Source organism: Xyrauchen texanus, chromosome 35 (genome assembly GCF_025860055.1).
Source record: "Xyrauchen texanus isolate HMW12.3.18 chromosome 35, RBS_HiC_50CHRs, whole genome shotgun sequence".
Lineage (NCBI taxonomy): Eukaryota > Metazoa > Chordata > Actinopteri > Cypriniformes > Catostomidae > Xyrauchen > Xyrauchen texanus.
The window spans coordinates 30,295,220-30,315,438 of NC_068310.1; the positions used below are offsets into that span (position 1 = coordinate 30,295,220).

A 20,219-nucleotide genomic window follows, 5' to 3' on the forward strand; every position below is an offset into this window, starting at 1 on the left:
GTTCTGGTCACCATTCACTAGTATGGGCTGAAAGAGCTGAAACATTTTTCTAAAAATCTTTGTTTGTATGCTGCAGAAGAAAGAAAGTCATACACGTCTGGGACGGCATGAGGGTAAGTCAATAATGAGAGAATTTTAATTTTTAACTATTCCTTTAAAGTGTAAGTATTGATGCAAAACATTCTAAACTGTGTATTTGTTTAATCTGATGGAATTTATTGCCCCATTGTTTTCCATTGTTAGCGCATTACCTCAAATACTCTTTTTACTTGTTTTTACATAGAGGGGTATGTAAGAATATTATTTTCTGTGGTTATTGTCAGCATCTCAAGGATCATGGTTAAATTTAACTTGGATCTCAGAACATTTCTGTAATGTAACTTAACTGATTTCCTTTATGCATGATGATGGTGTATAATTCAGATTTCGGGCAACTCAACAAGCTCAGTCATAGATGAAGACATTTTTAGTTTTTTTCATTTTAGATTTTATTTCACTCACATTTTCATATAAAACTTTGTTTTGTCTCCTCTGTAGGCAACAGTTAGCATCAGTCACTCTTACAGCATATAACTCCATTCAGCCATATTAATAAAGCAACTCTAACACACATACTGTACACCCTCTCACATACACACAAACATTAGCACATACAATCATAATGTGGATTGGATTTCAAAAGGAGCTGGCATATAAAAATTAAAATCACATCAGACAAAATAATCAATACTCAGTGCCTGAGCTACAGGTACATTTAAGCACATGTGATGTTCGAACTTCCTTTTCAAAGCCATCAGGTTTTAGACAACAGGATTAATGGAATCAAGGCAATGAAATAAGGCCAAAAAACAAGTCTGTTTACCATGTTTTGGTTCATAGCAGGCTCTTAGACTGTCAGTTTCTAGTCCAGACACCGCTAGAGTCAAAACTCATTTGAGTGCAGGAATGTGTGGTGGCATGTTTTTTTCTCTCCAAGTATTCGATACAAAGAACTAACAGAAAGCTCACACATGGAGTCAGTACATTAATATCATTCAGTAAACTCAGTCAAATAGATAAACTAACGAGGCAAATTCTGAGTAAAAAACAAAACAAACACAGAATTGAGACTAAATCTGAGTAAAAAAACAAAAACAAACAGCTTTTACACTGTAGCCATATATATATATATATATATATATATATATATATATATATATATATATATATATATATATATATATATATAATCCTTCTAGCTTGATTGGTCATTTGCAAAAATTCTTAATTATTGCAGATTTAGTATGAATTTACTTGGATCTTAAAGTCTGAAAGGGAAAACAACCATGCTAAAGAATTCATGATTAGCCTCAAGTGCTCCATTTGAACTAATTTAATGAATAAACATCACCTGACACATTACCCTATAGGTCAAGCAAACCTGAAGCAGATAGATACTTGGAATAATTAGATTTGCAACAGTTAAAATGGAACTGTATCAGTAAATTCAGATGAAAATTTACATTTGTCAATGAGGGCTCATTTAAACTTTTTATGATGATCATCTGAATCTCTCTCTCTCTCCATATAGTGTTTATATGAATACCAAAAAAGAAATGAAAGAAGAGCACCTTTTGAAATATGATGATCCAACACTGCACTGGCAAATATTGGTTTGTCTCACAAATCTTTCTGGCACATGCACAGGCACACATACACACGCACGCACACACACACACACACACACTTAGTTTGCATTTTCATAACATTTTCTTAGTGTTTCTTAAGTTTAAATAATTTAGCAACATCACAGAATTTGTTATACTATTTGAAGACATAATTTTTTTTCTTTCAGGTAACCAGTCAAATTATTACTTTACGCGTTTAACTAACACTTAAAAAGTAAACCAAAACAAGCATCTAGGTAACAAACGGCAACAACATACAGTAATTAATATTCTAAAACAAGAGAAATGGGGAAGGGGTTAAGGATAAAATACAAAAGGTAAGAACAGTGGGGGTAAAGAGAAGAGGAAGATTGTTTTCTATGAGTTTAAAGAAGGGTTTGAATGTTTAAAACAATGTGCACTGTCAACAGGAACTTATAATCAGCCTTGTAATGTTAAGTAAATACCAAGACCTGTAAGTCTAGGCCCAGTGTGACAAAGCAGTCAAAGAGGATCCATGTGCAAATCAATGTTATGATATGTGTAGTCTCCCCCTAGTCTGACTTGCCTTGTCATACATATTCATGTATATGTATAAAGATCACCTTAGAATTTTATGTACCAGTTTTAAAAGTTGTGAACATATACAGATGAATCTCTCAAACATGGCCTTATTTATGGCCAGTACACATTTCAACCCAAAATGACAGAAAAATATTATGCATAAAAAATAAGCAATTATTTTAGGATTATTTTAATTCCAATTAAGCACATTTTCCCCCAAATGATCTTTATCATGTGTTTTTCAAAGACTAAAATAGTCAATATCCACTCATTTTCTTTGTGCAATTTCTTTCTTTTAAATTTTGGGGTGAAATATGACCTGGACATGTTCTTGACAGGTTTCTTGAAATTCACCCATGCAACTTATTTTTTTCACATTCAACCCAAAGTAAAATTACAAAGCTATGATCTCTTACATAATCTTTAAATGCTTGATGTGCAAAATATGTGAAAAATGTAATTCAACCCCCCAAAAAACTAATACTAATAAAAAAAATGATAATAAAATAAAAAAAAAATAAAAAAATTGTAAAAGATTGTAGATGACAATTCTTGATCACACATTGTCCTCGCCCTCACAATTCAAAGCGGTGGTAAATAAATAAACATCTGCGAACCTGGACGGTAGGCTACAGCTTCAAATGGCACCAGGTCAATGCTGTGCAATTGGCTTGCACATTCATTCATTCTCCCGATCTGCCTCAACAATTTCAAACGTATCAAGTTTTCAACGTGCATACAGAGAACAAGCAGATTTTTCACTCTTCTTCATGCTAGCTCTCAGCAAAACACTTGTACAGTACATGAAAACCAAGTATTTCCAGGATTGTTAGGTCTATTCACAAGAAGGGATGCTACACATTAACACCGATTGAGTTCAGAATTGCATACTACCATACTATTTCTGCCATAGACTTATATGGCAAAAGTAGTAAGTGTAGTATGGGTAGTATGCCATTCCGAACTCAGCGACCCTCTCCTAAACACTAGCAACCTCCCTTTTCTTAGCACTAGCACTGGGTTAGCATTAGCTGTATGGATATTACTTAGTATATATCCAGGCCCAGATTAAATCTGCAGACTTATTTGCATTTACTGTGCTGATTTTAGGGGTAAATCTACAGAATTCTGTGGAATGGATGTATATACATTTACATTGTATGGTGAATTGTGTTCAACTGAGATTAAAGTGTTAAACACTCCGATTGGTAGCAGACAGCTTGTTTGAATTGTATTGTATTGTCTTGTATTTTGGCCCAAACAAAAATGCCCCATTCTGGGTGCCTATTGTCCCATTTTTAGCAGCAAGACTCAGGCCGGACAGGAAAAAGACCTGTATTGAAAACATTTTGTCTCTTATTGAAGTGCTTAATATTCTAGTGTCCTGTATTCACGTAGTGAAAAGTTGTCAACCCTACGGACAGAATAATCAAATTAGCACAAAAAAAACTATAAATGAAGGCAAGAATTTGACATGCATTCAAATTCTGCAGAATTCTGACCACACAGATTCTGTGTGGGCTTACACACAGCCTTCGTTTGGGACAGAGCCAATTAATTGTTAGGGTGCTTTACCGGAAACTACAAAACTTGAAAGGCCATAAGAAGCCACTGGCTAATCCTGAAAATGCTTGTTCCTTGACATAAAGGCCACATTTTCCGCAAGTAACAAATTATAAACTGATACTATATTGGAAAACAGCAACACTTGAAATCAAATCAGGATCTCCCCTTTTCTTGAGTTTCTTTTGTCATTGTTTTAAATACATTTTTCTATTGTTTTCTTTTTAATAACTTATTTTACCTTTGACAAACTACCTCAAACACAGCACGGTTATCGCTGATTAAATCTGATACAAACTCATGTAGGTAAATTGTTTATTTAAGATTTACTGTAATTAACGTTACTCTGTCTAACATATCGCACTGTGTGGAGTAGGCTCTCTTTGAATGTATTGACTAACTTGTGCAAAACATCTGCAGAGGTGATAGGCTCTACACTTCTGGAGGAAGCTGTACTGTCTTTTTATCCAGTGCCAGGCAGGTCTCGAGGCATTCCTCACCATTCAAGGCCTGCTCTGGACAAAGATGTTCTTCTTCCCCATGTGGGTTAATTTCTGGAGATGGAGGAACTTCAGCAGACACGCTTTCAGTCGAATCCTGCCTGCAGGTTCCTTGTTTTTGACGATCATTCTCAGTCTCCGTCTCTAGCTTTCCAACCCCGCTGACCACATCCTCACCTTGAACAGGAAGTGTCTCAAAAGCTGCTGTCTCCACAGGGCCTACCTGATAGTAGAGGAGTGAAGCCGGGTCTTTGAGCAACCTCTGCTGGGTCTGTTCATCAGCATGGTTCTCTGTAATACACAGCAGGGTTGCACCTTCAGGAAAAGGCCCTTCTAGAAGTACACCCTCCATGGCCTCCATCCCAGCCTGGCTAGTCAAGGACCCTTGCAGGAGACAAAGGGTTGGGTCAGTGGTCTGCGCCTCCTCTAGCTGCTGCTCTTCCTGTTCCCGCCTCCTCTCCCGTTCCTCTGCACTCTGGAGGTGGAGCACAGCAATTTCGTTCTCACGCTCAAAGCTGTCACACTGCTCCTCGCGAATGCTGAGGGTCTCCACTACCACATCTGAGTCCAAGGAAGAAAGAGACAGATATGGCGAGGACACCAGCTCTGTCTCATCTCCGCAGTCTTCTCCAGAACTAACACCCAGCAAGCTTATTTTCTCATGGTCAAGTTTCATGATAGTGTGGAGATAGTGTGTACGCACACGCAGAGGGTTGAACTCGATGCGGCCGGCGGTGTTACCACAACCGTCACGGGTACAGCCACATGGGAAGGACATCCGATCCACCTTTGGAGAGGGGGTGCAAGAGAATGAGAAAGTGTGATTTGTCTAAAGTAAAAGATGGCCTGCCAGTGGACAGCCCACAGACTACTGTATGTGATGCTTAATGTAAACTAAAATAGCAAGAGCTGCAAATTAGATATATTTCAATGCAAGGAATTCAAATAGTCTGTACCAGTGTTAGAGAAGCTACTTCGAAGCTACACTATTGTGAAAATAGCTGAATTACTGTCAAGCCACTGAAGATTTTTGTTAAGTTAGTAGCGTTGCTACTTCTAATAAGCTAGCCTAAGACTGGTCTGTATTTATTACTTTCGGATGGTTAATCAAAATTTTCAAATTTCTTAACTTTGGTTTTATTTGTATAAGCTACCAATTTGTTGCATGCCAATCTGTTAGTGTCGTACCATCAATTTTAGATTTATCCAGCTTAATGTCATTAAGCACTTAGACAGGTGTACAAGGGAAGACTATAATAATGTTACAACAAGGGCCAAGGCATGCAATACAAGAACACTTAAGAGGGGGTAAAGATAGCTGTTGAGGTAGTGGAATGAAGAGTAGTAACATAGTAGGCTGTAACTAGCACAATGTACAAAAACATCATCAAGCGGCCGCATCCTATCCAAGTTCATGGTTCTTGGCAGGAAGAAGCTACAATGCACCAGACTTTGGGGAAGTCTTGTTCTTTCTGGCTTGTCAAGTGACCATCAAGTGACATACCTGGCACTTAATTCCAGCCTGGCTGCAGCCACAGTTCCGAGGGTCACAGTAGAAGCGGCAGTCACAACCACACTCCTCACGGGACAGACGTATGGCACGCAGCTCAGCCTTTTCTCTGGCATCTATGCGGGCAATGCCTGAGGCCCTTAGTAGTGCCCTGCGCCTCTTGGTGGGAAGAGGCTGAAGGAAGAAGCAGTCGTCCACCTCCATGCTCTCCATGTCCAGATCTTCATCAGATATGTCATCCAGGGTGAGCAACTCAGATTCAGGGCACTCTATAGTACCATTTCGTGTAAGCTAGAAAGAGACCAGTGAAAAAGACTGCAATCTCAAAAGACAATTTTAACACTTACGATACAATGAGCAATGTATTGTAGCGATAAAACACAACTAACCATTAACTTGCGAGCGTTAAGCTTTTCTTGTCGTAGGTGCTGACGCAGCACATGTTTATGGCTGCTTTCTTGTTCTTGTGCAAACTCGCCCAGGGTGTAATGTCTTATTGCACAGTGATGGCGCGCCATGCCCAGGGAGCTGCCACCCTGACTGGGCACACTGGTGAAGCCCTGCTTTCTAGAGAAGTAGTAGACCGTCACTGCATCAAATCGTACCTGCTTACGACCTAAAGAGGATTTGTGTCTTCTGAGAATGGAGGGGGCTATAAACACAAGATGGAGAGACACTGTAAACAATTGTTATGAATAATCTATAGTTTTAGAACTTAATCCACAGCCCTTTAATGACAGTTCAAATTATAAATGTGAATAATTTCTTATGCTGTGTTATTGTAGTGTATTACTGAATACACACTTTTTAGTCAATTGAGTATTTCCTTCTTTTACCTTCCCCTGAACAGCTGTAACTTAATTAGGTTATAGCTGTTTTGGTAGACACATTTCAGAAAAATTAAGAAAATCTTTGAAACAGCAAGCATAGTCTCTGTACTGATTCGATTTATAAGTTGTGGCTGGTGCAGCAGTGAAAATGTTATGTTAGGAATTAGCTTCCGGGGCTAAGATCAAAACTTTATTCACAGCAACTTACTGACAGAATCTAACCTAAAGGCACAAGAGGCAACAGTTAGAGCTGCTAAAACACTTACAGCCAAGTATTGAGATAATAATCGACTGAGTCTATAACTTTTGCAACTTTTGGCATGTTCTTACGCATGAGAGAGCTGGAGGGAGCGTTGAGACTGTCGCAGCTATCAGCGCTGTCACTGCTGGAGATGTCATCGTCCGAATCTTTGGGTGTGGAACACGGCGAGCCGCTGTCCACCTCTTTGAATCTGCGCTTCAGGGCACGAGATGACACTGTCTCCATGGAGACACGGCGTCTGGAGGCATTACAGATAGGTACAAGCTTTGTCCAGCAGATTGACAGAGTAGTGTCGCAAAATTCAAACATCATATAAAAACAGTCATATAAAAAAGAGATAAGAAAGTGTGTAAGAGGTAAACACAGCATGCATCAACCATACGGTGCGCATCTGTTATATTGTAAATATACTTATACCATGGTCTGGGTGAATACTCGATTCTGACTGGCTGCAGGGTGTCCGTTAAAAAGTGATAGAGGACACCTAGTAAAGTAGTTCTGGTGAAACTGCCTGTTTACCATTCGAAATTAATAAATAAATGCGCTGCCTACAACAGCTGTGAGTAACCATAGCAACAGGTAGTCAAAGTATCCGTTAACAATTTGCTCTATCAAAACAAACATCTAACGTTAGTTAGATATTACATAGCCTACTAATACTACAATGAGCGACTTCGTTATTTCTTTTAACATTTATGGAGAATATCACAACTTTGACGACTGGGATGCTGCTGCAGAAAGAAAAAATGTAAATAAAATGGAGAAACGACACAAAGAGATAACACCGAGAGAATTGAATCAAATAGAAGACGAAAAAGATGAGATCAACATGAAAATAAAATACGAAATGGGCAGTAAATACACTCAGAGACTTTATTGTTCGAAAAGAAATGGACTCCAGCTTTGAAAATTACACCGCTGCTGCTCTGAATGAGACCCTGCGGGAGTTTTACGCAGCTGTCCAGACAACCAAGGCAGGAGGAGAGTACAGCGTTTCAAGCCTAAGGAGCCTGAGAGCCGGTATCAACCGCCATATAAGGGAATTCAATATTATAAATGACACCAGATTCATGACCTGTAATGCTGTGTTTAAAGCAATAATTAAGCGTTACAGAAAAAGCGGTAAAGATACCAGCTTTCACCATCCACGTATTTCTGAGTCCTGAAGGGTTCTACAAGCTGAGCGGACTATAAATATCTCCGGTTGCTAAATAAACCGTCAGGCAAGTTATTATTTGTAAAAACTAGATTTAGCCTAATTAAAATATAAACTAATGTTTTAAAAATGTTTTATTTGGCAAGTGACCATGGTATAAGCGGGTTAATGCCCGGCGAGGTGTCCATTGTCAGGTTTTAATGGACGACGGCGAGGTGTGAACCGGCCGACGCGCAGCGGGCATTAACCCGCTTATACCATGGTTCACACCTCGCCGGTTCACACCTCGCCGTCGTCCATTAAAACATGACAATGGACACCTTGTCGGGCATTAACCCTTACAGTATGTACATTTATACAGTAGTTACTCTCAAACGTATCTGGACCCTTATGCCACACTTAAATATTACATTAGATAACAAAATATCAAAGCAAGTGGCATCTGCAAGCAAACAAACAATGCTAGACCTTTTCCAACTTCATAAACAACTTGCAGAACTAACTTCTAATTTCTGCAAACTATACTAATATACATAAAATAATTTTAACATGGCTTGTTTTACATATCATGGCAGTTTCCTGGTGAAATAAAAGCTTAGGACGCAACAACAGAAACTTTTATTCTCTTTCACACAGAGAGTAAAACTGCACATTTTCACAATTAAAACTGCACATTATTAGTTCATCACACTTACTTTTCACCTGTTCCTCTCACATGCATCTTATGACATTGCAACTTCTCTTTCTCTCACAACCCTCGACACAACGGTAGGGGTGGGGGAACAGGTTTGCTCATTCATAACAACTGGACTTTTTCACCACACTCTTCTCTATGTAACAATACTACTTTTGAATTCCATGCTATTACTAGAATGCAACCCACAAAAATTAATTTTGTTGTAATCCATCGCCCTCCAGACCAGCTGACAAACTTTCTCGAGGAGTTGAATGTCCTTCTGTCCTCCTTCCCAGAGGATGGCAAGCCACTTGTGGTTCTTGGTGATTTCAACATACACCAATTCAACATGACTCTCCCATCTACATTAAAACAGACTCCACCTTTGGTTTCCTTTTGCAGTAACCCCCGTTCTCTTTCACCCTCTCTCCTTTCCACTGCTGTCTATACCTATCTTCCCACATAAAATTTATTTTCCACCCTTGCTTTAAACACTGCCACAAACACACTAAGCTCCACCTTAACAACCTGTCTACATAACGTTTGTCCTCTCTCCTCTAGGCTTGCACGTACTACACCACCCAGCCCTTGGCTCTCTGACGTCCTTCATGTACATCGTACTGACCTCAGCGCAGCTGAGAGGAGAAATGGCCGAAATCTAAAGATGCAGCAGATCTAGGTAAGTATCGGTCTCTGCTTGCAACTTTTTGTCTGCAAAAACTTCCTACTACCACAACAAGATCAACAGCACCAAAGACACTTGCAGCTTGTTTAGAACATTCAACACACTTCTCTGTCCTCCTTCTCCACCGCCTGACACATTGCTGACAGCAGATGTCTTCGCCACATTTTTTACTAATAATGTTACAACTCTGCAACTCTGTCTCTATGTTCTCCCCGCTGACTGACAGGGTACAGGTGGTGAGGTCCCACCACCTGTACCCTTGACCCCATTCCATTTCACCTTCTCCAGGCCATCTCTCCGTCCATCCTACCTGCACTCACACACATAATTAACACATCTCTACTTACAGGCACTTTTCCCACTACATTTAAGCAGGCTCGAGTAACCCCGAAGAAACCCACACATAACCCCACACAAATAGAACACAACAGACCAGTCTCTCTCATCCCATTCATGGCAAAAACACTTGAAAGGGCAGTTTTCAATCAAATCTCTGCCTATCTCTCACAGAGCAAGCTGCTGGATGACAATCAGTCAGGCTTCAAAAGTGGACACTCCACCGAGACTGCCATGCTGTCTGTCACTGAGTCGCTGAGACAGGCGAAAGCTGAATCCAGATCATCCGTCCTGATCCTGCTGGACCTTTCAGCAGCCTTCGACAGTCAAACATCAGATCTTACACCCGTTCATGCTTGGGCCACTTCTCTTCTCTATATACACAACATCACTGGGACCCATCATTCAGGCACATGGTTTCTCTTACCACTGCTACGCTGATGACAAGTCTATTTGTCTTTCCAGCCCAACGACACCACAGTGACTGCTCAAATCACTACCTGCCTGGCAGACATCCCGGCCTGGATGAAGGAACACCACCTGCAACTTAACCCAGCCAAGACCGAACTCCTTGTCTTTCCAGCCAACCCAGATGTTGAACACAACATCACCATGCAGCTGAGTGCAACTACAGTAACGCCTTCCAAAACTGTCAGAAATCTAGGGGTAACCATCGATAACAAACTAAATTTCACAGACCACATCTCAAAGACCGCAAGATCATGTAGATTTACACTCTACAATATCAGGACTATAAGACCCTTCCTATCTGAACATGCCACACAACTTCTTGTTCAGTCACTTGTCATAACTAGACTGGACTACTGTAACGCTCTCATTGCAGGCCTCCACGCATGTGCAATTAGACCCCTGCAAATGATCCAGAATGCAGCAGCACGTCTGCTCTTTAATCAACCAAAGAGAGCGCCTGTTATACCACTCCTTGTCTCTCTTCAATGGCTGCCAGTTGATGCGTTTATCAAGTTCAAGGCTCTGATGCTGGCATACAGAACAGTCACTGAGTCTGCTCCAGCATACCTTAAATCATTTCTGCAGAGCTAGAGGCACCAAAACACTTTCCCAGACTTTCGGCTTCATCATACCACGTTTGTGGAATGACCTTCCAAACTCCATCCGTGAAGCTGAGTCACTTTCTGTCTTCTGTTGCACTTTAATCTGTTTTGAATACTATTCTGATGCTAGTGAAACTTTGTAATATGTCACTTTTCGTACCACTGTCTCCTTAAGATGATTCGCTTATGTTTTCCTCTTTTGTAAGTCACTTTGAATAAAAGCATTTGTTGCATAATACTGATTAATAAAAGAAAAATATTTCGACTTGTCCCTCCTTTTCTTTAAAAAAAAGAGAGAAAATCTGGGTTCAAGTGAGGCACTTACATAAAGTGAGTAGTAATTATTTTAATATGATCAAATTCACTTACTAACCTTTTCTGTGCAAATATACAGCCAATTTTACAGCTTCGTTTCCATCACAATGTAATGTCAACAACCCCTAAAACCATAAAATATCTGTAAAAATTACAAATTAAACAACTTTACAGCTCAAATAATAGATGAGTTTTAACAGAAATAAAAGAATAGTTCACCCAAAATGAAAATTCTCTCATAATTGACTTGCCATCAAAGATGTGTGACTTTCTTCTGCAGAACACAAATGATTATTTTCAGAAGAATATTTCAGCTCTGTAAGTCCATACAATGCAAGTGAATGGGTGCCAAAATGCTCCAAAAAGCACATAAAGGCATCATAAAAGTAATCCATATGACTCCAGTGTTTTAATACATATTTTCATTTTAATTATTTCTTTGCTTGAAATTCTTCTCCCTGCCCAGTAGAGGGCGATATGCATGAAGAATGTGAATCACCAAAAACACAAAAAGAAGAATGTTCTCACCCACACCTATCATATCACTTCTGAAGACATTGATTTAAACACTGGATTACTTTTATGCTGATTTATATGATTTTTGGAGCTTCAAAATTTTGGCACCCATTCACTTGCATTGAATGGACCAAAAGAGCTGAGAAATTCTTCTACAAATCTGCATTTGTGTTCAGCAGATGAACGAAAATCATACACATCTGGGATGACATATGGGTGAGTAAATGATGGGAGAATTTTCATTTTTGGGTGAACTATTCCTTTAACTTGTATTGAACACAGAACACTCCTTTAAAAGAGACAAGTGAGCCAAAAATGTCATCGAAGCACCACAAAATGCTGTGGTTGGTTCAGCAATTGTGTTTTTTATTTCACATTTACTTTAGATGACACTATTGGTTAGGATTAGGTTTAAGGTTTACGGTAGGGTGGTAGGTTTTGTTGATTTAAAACTCCATAAAGCAGAAACTTTAAAAACCTCATCTGTTTGTAACTCACTTTTAGCACCACACAGAGCATTTTACACCTTAGAATAGCAATGATATGCATAAGGAACCACGTAAAATTTTGCTAACATTTTGCCACAGTCACGAAATTTCTTGAGATCAGGGTGGACTATAATGTCCCCCGTTTATTTCTATGGGTCAGTTTTATACCTAATCTTTGATATTTTTACATCCAGTATGACAGTCTGGCTTAAAATTCACGGAGGCTGCCAACATCACCATGGCAACTGGCAAAGCATACTTTGAAGCAATAGTCACAGAAAAACTGCATCTAATTCTTTTCGGGTTTCTTTTACCGCCATTAAAACCCTACCACCCCTGGAGTTGTGAGTTCGAATCCAGGGCGTGCTGAGTGACTCCAGCCAGGTCTCCTAAGCAACCAAATTGGCCCTGTTGCTAGGAAGGGTAGAGTCACAAGGGGTAACCTCCTTGTGGTCGCTATAATGTGGTTCTCGCTCTCTGTGGGGATCGTGGTGAGTTGTGCGTGGATGCCGCGGAGAATGGCGTGAAGCCTCCACGTGCGCTATGTCTCCGCGGTAACGTGCTCATCAAGCCACGTGATAAAATGCATGGATTGACAGTCTTAGACGTGGAGGCGACTGAGATTCGTCCACCGCTACCCGGATTGAAGCGAGACACTATGACACCATAAGAACTTGGAGTGCACTGGGAATTCTAAATTGAGGAGAAAAAGGGGAGAAAATTAAATTAATTTAAAAAAAAAACCTGAGAAACCTATCGAAAAACAGGCCTTTGCAAAACAATAACAATGCGGTTCAACAAAACCAGAGAGGTCATACAAAGCCGAGTTGGGCCATTTGATCAAACTACCTCCTTAGTCCAAGGGAGCTGTGTAATACTCACAACTGCTTTGAGGGGCTCCATGCCTGATTTTCCTTACGATTAAGCACTATTTTTAAACAGTCAGATGCTTTTTAATGGGTTAAATGAGAACAGATTAGCGGTGGCTTTGACGGAGGGTCAGCTTTTTCCATGTCAAGAAAAAGTAGATGAGAGAATAAGAGACTTATCATGGCTGACAATTAAACTCCAAGCATAATGAATTTAATCCTAGTGATTTATAAAATCCCAAAAAACTGGATTGATTTTTTAATTCTGATTATAATACAAAGGAAATAGCATTAGACTGTCTCAGCTTGGGTGCATGAATGACTTTATTATTTTTTATAATAAATCTTTCAATAATCTAGTGAAGTCCACATAAAACTGCAACTTCTGGATCTGTCATATCACTTATTGCTGGCAATGGATACATTACAACCTTGAAACCTCCAAGGCTGTGATTAAAAGCAGCTGCAACAAACAGCGGCACTGAAAACAACAGTGATTGAGTATACACGCTGCTTTTACACATCACAATGTCTGGCAAAGTGCGCTGCTCTTGAATGAACCGGATCCATAGAAACAAGAAATGCTAAAAAAAACAAAACAAAAAACAGAAGGCAGTCCATTTTTTGCTCACTGTGAATTTGGTCCTCCCTTCAAACGTTTCTTTATAATAATGTTACTGTGATGCAGCATAACAAAATACGGGTTCAGAAATGATACGGTACTCTGCCAACATCTATGCTGCTAAAATATAATGCAGTAAGTCTTCTCCCATTTAATGTGAAGCCAGTAATGCTTGCCAAGATTTCTACCTGGACTTGGAGCCAAATTATTAGCACAAGGTCTTAAGAGCATATGTTATCAACATCTTACATACAATCCAAGGGGTACAGCATAACTATATTCATTCAGTGACAACAGAATACTTTCCAGTGGAATTTTCAATGGCATCAAACCTGCATAGAAAAGATTTGCAGTTGTAATGAACTTGAAGACACCATACGTTTAATGGCTAAAATAAGAAGTTAGGACGGGACATATCCAAGTCTTTGACCATTTATAGCCAACAGTCTTTTGTTTACATCACAGCCATGAACCATGATTTGCTATTTGCTATTGCTAGTTTCAGGCATATGGCATGAGGGAAGGGAAATGCTTTTCCTCAGATTGATCTCACAGTTAAATCGGAAACAGTAGGTTGACTTTTCTTTAACTAAAATCAGTCTGTGCTTCCTGAAATTGGAAACACTGCACCCAGTGGCCAAAGCGGTAAGTGTTGTTAGGATTATGGGCACTGTGTGCTCCATTTACAGGGAGTAATGTCCACACAGTGGCACTAAAAGTGAATTGTGAAGCAAGTTGTTTTAAGCTGTATAGGCTGTAATAAAGTGAAGAGGAATGCATGATTTATACCTCTCAACTCAAAACCTAACCATAAGTGGAGTAAAAATGTAATGTTAGAGGGAAAAATGCATCCTCAGAATAGCGTTTCAACATTGTATCTGAACCCGGGTCTCCCACACTGCTAACGTTACATGCTTTCAGTCGTGGTAAAATTGGCTATAATTTTACACAGAAAAGGTTATTAGGCAGTTTTATTACACCAAAATCATGTTAACATACATATTGTTTACATCTTGTGACTATACTTTTAAAATAATTAGTATTTTAATGTTTATGGATTGACCCCACTTCCTTAAATTTTAAGTGCCACACTGGAAACCCTATTTTTATTTTTTTTAAAGAAAAGGAAGTAGAGATGCACCGATCCAATACCTGGATCGGTATTGGCTCTGAAACTGAAGCTTTTAGACGGATCAGGTATTGGTCCGACGAGCTTGATCCAAATCCGATACTGTGTGTTGGTCATGTTCATTAATTTCATGCTCAAAAAATGACATACGACTTGTGCATTTAATCAAAGCCACTTGAAGACATGCAATAGCTCTGTGAATCACAAAAGGCTGTGTTTAATAAGTAAATATATCCTGTACGTCAGTGAATGGAGCTGCTCTGTTTACACACATGCACACTCGCGGCTATGTTTAGCCTTCACGCGTTGCGCAACATTTGAGTGCTACTTACGAACAACATCTCTGATGTAGATGCTCAAAAGTTCGGTTCACTTTAATATGCATTTAGCATGGCACTGGAGGAGCTTTTTTTTTTTTTTTTTTTTACCAGAATTTGAATAAGAAGTCAATTAAACTACGCACTTGCCTACAAACAGACACATACAGGACTTCCTGGAGTTCAGTTCATGTCAAAATAAAAGTGTGAGGGTTTAAAAGTTAAAGGTGCGAGAATGAGATATATTACTATAGATTACTATTATAATATATTATTATTATTATTATTATTATTTGATTAAAAAAGGTGGAGGGTTGTGTATTGCACTAAGAACTGCCAATCGCTACTAGCAGGTGAAGATGGAGCAGTCTACCTCAGCATTTAACCACTGGATCTATAGGAATAACTTCATTTTAAGAACAAAATTATACAAGTGGTGTGCAGCTCACACATTGAACTGAATTGCTTCAAAGGATCTAGTGTGTGCTATCTCTAAGGGTCCTGCCTGCAGGGTACACAATAGATCAACTGCAAAATGTGCAGCAATACATAACAAAGCGCATCGCTCTACTGTTCCTTCTGATGCAGTGGAGTCCGCTGCATGAAACATGACATAAAACTTGGCACAATTGTTCATTGTGTGATTCGGTGGAACACATGTTTTAAAATATTCTGCTCTTTTAGAATATTCTTGCTGTTCAAAATATATCTTGCACCTCAATTTTGGAATAGGTGATGGACTACCAGTAAGCAGTAAGGGCTCAAATTGTTTCACTGTTTTTAGATGAAAGCTTTGACCTAGCAACATCGTTGCTGTTGATTTTATGGTCAGTAATGTTCTTAATGTAGCTGTTGTTTTATGCACTTAAAATGAACTTGATGTCTCAGTGTTTCGAATTAAAAACATTGGCCATGCCATTGCTGTGATTTAATGTTTATTTAATTCATGTAATGTTTTATGCACATTTAAAAAATGTCATAAGGAGCTCTTTTTTAGTAATAAAGAATGGAATACAATTTCTTCCTCTTTGTTCTTTTTTTGTTCAAATAATTATCCTACTCAAATGCATGTGACAGAAAATAAAATGGAATTAGGTTGAAAGTAATCCAAAATTAATTAGATTAGATTCCCCCAAAAATGTAATCTACAAGATTACGTTACTGATTGCATTTTTTTGTCATGTAATTTGTAATTAGTACAGGATTACAATTCAAAAGTAATCTGCCCAGCACTGAACCCGGAATATTCCTTTAAGCAAACTGTCCCCGAAGTCTCATTACCGTAACCAGTCCGAACGTTTTACTTTTAGCCTACTATTCCCTAATTGTTTTGGAATTCTGATTACCGTAACACAATCAAGTTTATACTGTATTACAATAAAAAAAGATGCTGTTGTAAAAGGATTTTCTATATTAAAATAGAAAAATAAATTAAGCTAGTTTCAATGGAGAACTACTATGATATATAAATAGTTCACAATTTAAAAATAATTTCACATTGCACTAATGAGAATACCAAAATGAACATGTTTTGCAGAGAATTGTGGCTAAAAGGTGACTTACTACCATGCAAATAATGTCACAATGTAAAAAAACAAACCAAACAAAAAAACAGCAACAAAAGCCACAAACTGTCCTCTAATTTTGACTTCATTGAGTCTTTCAGGACATCTTCGTTTCAATGTAGGTGTCTTCTTACCTCACCTGGTCAACATCTCAACTCATCTGATACTAAACAAAACCGTATGGTCTTTCATATGTTTACAGGTATATAAAACCTGAGCAAATTAATCTAATCATCTTCATCATAAAGCATTGATATTCACTCCTAAAAGGGCAATAAAACAAAATCCCCAAATCTTATCTCAGATTCAGCACCATGTTCTGAAATCTCCATACTGGAATGCAAGACATGACTCAGATGAGCACAAGCACTGTGCCAAATAGTTCAAACTCTGTTGTCGATGGTAAGGAAGTAGTTAGTCATATTGCATTGTGAGTCATGTTCAGTGGCATGTGGGAAAACCCCTTTTAAAATCACTCCACTGTACATGTAGTTGCAGGGACCATGTAATAATAGGAGCAATATGAATTACTCTAATATGCTGCTCCATGCTGCAAATGTAATTGAATGCAAATCACACAACTGACAAATGGCTACCATTACATTTACTAACATTTGCACATCCAGACTGTCCGTATGATGTGGTGTACCGCAATCATTTTAATGCAACCGGTCCAGGGATGCTCCTTCATAAAGAAAAATGACAGAAAAGCAAAGCCATTTGCAGTAGCACTGGTGCATGGCCTCAAAAACTGTAGGAAAGGCAAGTTTAACATTTACAATAACCAGATTATGAATGCAGACATAGCCTAAATCCTGTGGCCTATTTGGGGTGGAAATAACACATCAGCCTGTTTGGCTGGTCTGCACTGAAAGAGACCATTCTAGGAATACGGCACATATACATCAAGCCTCTTTTCTCTTTTACAGACAAACCTTGCATTGGTGACTTTGCCATTTCTCTCATTCATTGAGTGCATCCGTTGAGCACTTCCAATGCAAAGCGAGCAAAAGGGTCTGGCAATGCAGGAACTGGATGGATTACTACAATGTGACGTCACACCTTACATTCCAGTGCCCATGTTACACGCACATTGAATGCTACTACAGTTAATTAAGAAAGAAATTAACAATACATGTGTAATTTAACGATAACTACATGTAATGCGTTACTACTACACTGTAGTTATGAGTGAAAATGTGCTGTAATGCAAAATGTGACCAGCATGTTGGAGATGGCACATCACATATGATCTGTCCCATGATTTCCATATTCTTTACTGGAATAGACACACAGAGAATCTCATGGCATAGCAGAAAATGGCATGCTGACTGTGTTGTAACCGATCTACTGATTAAACCATACAGCTAAATGGAGAGCCTATAGCTATAATGAAGCACAAACCTTTTCATAGCCTTACCTTGTGTTGAAATGAAGAACTTTTGAATCGTTCGTTCCTTCCAGTATCTGAATTATATTCTTGTGTTTGGAGATTCAGACTCTATTTTAGCTTCTGACTTCCACACAAGGTTACAAGATGACAGCCAAAAGCGACTTCAGCCCATGGAAATGGTCATATAATTGAGGAAATAGCAGTTTATTCACGAAGATGTGGTGATATCCGATGTGGCATCACATTTAATCATCGTATACAATGGGTATTAGTCTTGACAAGGACTATTAATGGGGGTTTGTGTATGAAGAATCCTTTGCGAGTATTTAACGTTGCAGTCAAGCTCGGTAAAGACAAAACGGGGCAGACGAAGCAGACAAGGACCTCATTCATAAAAAATAAAAAAATCCCGGGGTGGATGCATCCGATAAGTGGAGATAAAACAGATGATCCTTTAAAATGCCTGCATTCAAAAAGACCAAACAGGGTCGAGCCGCGGGGTATATTTCCCTTCGGATAGGTGGTTGTGTTCTGCGCTGTTTTGACAAAAAGCAACGTTGTAGTTCTACCCTGAAGGAAGAAAAAATTAAAATGTATAGTATTTGTCGGCCCGAGGACCCTGTGGGCCTCTCTTCTGCCCCGGTTTGTTACAATGTAACAATAGAGTAAGGAATGCTGCACGGGACCCCTATATACTTAATGTGACGTCTCACTACTTGCCTTGGTAGAGCATTATGGGAAATTCAGTCTTCCGAAGTCTTTTGTTAGCAATGGAACAAGCGTTTCCAGAAAAACGGATATTGTTTCTCTGAGGTATTATTTTGGGGACAGGGCTTGTACTCCAATAATTGGCAACGCTGTTTCATAAAAGGAGGTGTAATGTATGAGTTATGCTAGGCTAGGTGGGACTAGTTGTTTGCAGACGGTTGCTCGCTTCGTTTTTTTTGGCAGCTCGGTTTCTATGGAAACTAAACGGGGTCATTCACAAACTGTAGTTAAGCAGTAATAGTTGACACTGAAAAAATATATAATAAAAAGAGCCAAAAGTCTCTGAGAGAACTTGACAAGTAGCCTTCTTGGCGGGCCACATTTCGCCCCCAAATTATTATTTTTATATTATTGCATGGTGAGAATATTTTCATGACACTTATAACTCTGCTTGAATTGTCATACAAGCACAATTACTATAATGTGAAAGAAACCAATGAGATATAATTTTACTTTAGGCTACATTAACTAACTGAAAATTACATTTCAAATTATATAAAGTATTTACAAATCATTGTATTATTTGTTCTACTGTATTTAAACGGATTTGAATTACAAAAAAGTATTCAACTGCTTTACAGTAAGAAAAAAACTGATGAGAATCACCATGAGAATGATCATTTTCTTTTGACTTTGTGGTAAACTGTTACCCTGACATGTTTTCGTGCCATCTATGTTTTTAAAGGAATAGTTCACCCAAAAATGAAAATTGTTACTTACCCTCATGCCATCCCAGATGTGTATGACTTTCTTCTGCAGAACACAAAGATTTTTAGAAGAATATCTCAGCTCTGTTAGTCCATATAATGCAAGTGAATTGTGTGCAGAACTTTGAAGCTCCAAAAAGCGCATGAAGGCAGCATTAAAGTAATCCATAAAACTCCAGAGGTTAAATCCATATATTCTGAAGCGATGTGATAGGTGTGGGTGAGAAACATAACCTTTTAAGTAATTTTTTATTTTAAATAAATTCTTCTCTCTGCCCTGCAAGTAGTAATATGCACCAAAAATGCAAATCACCAAAAACAAAAGAAGATTGTAGTAGTGAAATTGTTTTATTTACAGTAAAAAATTTTTTAAATATGATCTGTGTCTCACCCACACCTATCACATCACTTCTGAACACATAGATTTAACCACTGGAGTCTTTTTGGTTACTTTTATACTCCCTTTGTGTGCATTTTGGACCATCAAATTTGTGGTCACCATTCACTTGCATTGTATGGACTTCCAAATATCTTTTTATGGACTTCCAAATACCTATATTTGTGTTCATCAGAAGAAAGTCAGTCATACACACCTGGGATGGCATGAGGGTGAGTAAATGATGAAAGAATTCATTATTTTCTTCTAATGCACATACATTACTATTAATAAGGTTTTAGCAATAGGGCCACTCTATTATAGTGATTTGCATTAGAAGATAAAAAAGGTAG

The 20,219-nt window shown here is 38.6% G+C and overlaps 1 protein-coding gene across 2 annotated transcripts; it reads right to left on the reverse strand.

Annotated features, from left to right (window-relative positions):
* Positions 1-1,238: 1,238 nt before the first annotated feature.
* LOC127628965 (cysteine/serine-rich nuclear protein 2-like) lies at positions 1,239-18,636 on the reverse strand. Of its 2 annotated transcripts, XM_052105965.1 has the most exons (5): positions 18,043-18,636; positions 6,944-7,113; positions 6,173-6,435; positions 5,778-6,074; positions 1,239-5,060 (listed from the first exon to the last, which is right to left on the reverse strand). In XM_052105965.1, exons 2-5 carry the CDS (start codon positions 7,098-7,100, stop codon positions 4,206-4,208), a joined length of 1,572 nt encoding a protein of 523 aa, XP_051961925.1. In that variant the 5' UTR covers positions 7,101-7,113; positions 18,043-18,636; the 3' UTR covers positions 1,239-4,205. The 2 variants fall into 2 exon arrangements, with proteins under 2 accessions (XP_051961925.1, XP_051961924.1); XM_052105964.1 differs by lacking the exon at positions 18,043-18,636 and having other exon boundaries at positions 6,944-7,202.
* Between the last annotated feature and the right edge of the window lie 1,583 nt (positions 18,637-20,219).

Bases quoted from the DNA above. Each gene is read 5' to 3' on its own strand.
- LOC127628965 (XM_052105964.1), bottom strand. From the start codon at position 7,187: ATGATGTTTGAATTTTGCGACACTACTCTGTCAATCTGCTGGACAAAG. The intron at 6,436-6,943 runs GTAAGAACATGC...TTGTGTTTATAG, and splicing joins TCCCTCCAGCTCTCTCATGC to CCCCCTCCATTCTCAGAAGA. The intron at 6,075-6,172 runs GTTAGTTGTGTT...GTCTCTTTCTAG, and splicing joins TTAACGCTCGCAAGTTAATG to CTTACACGAAATGGTACTAT.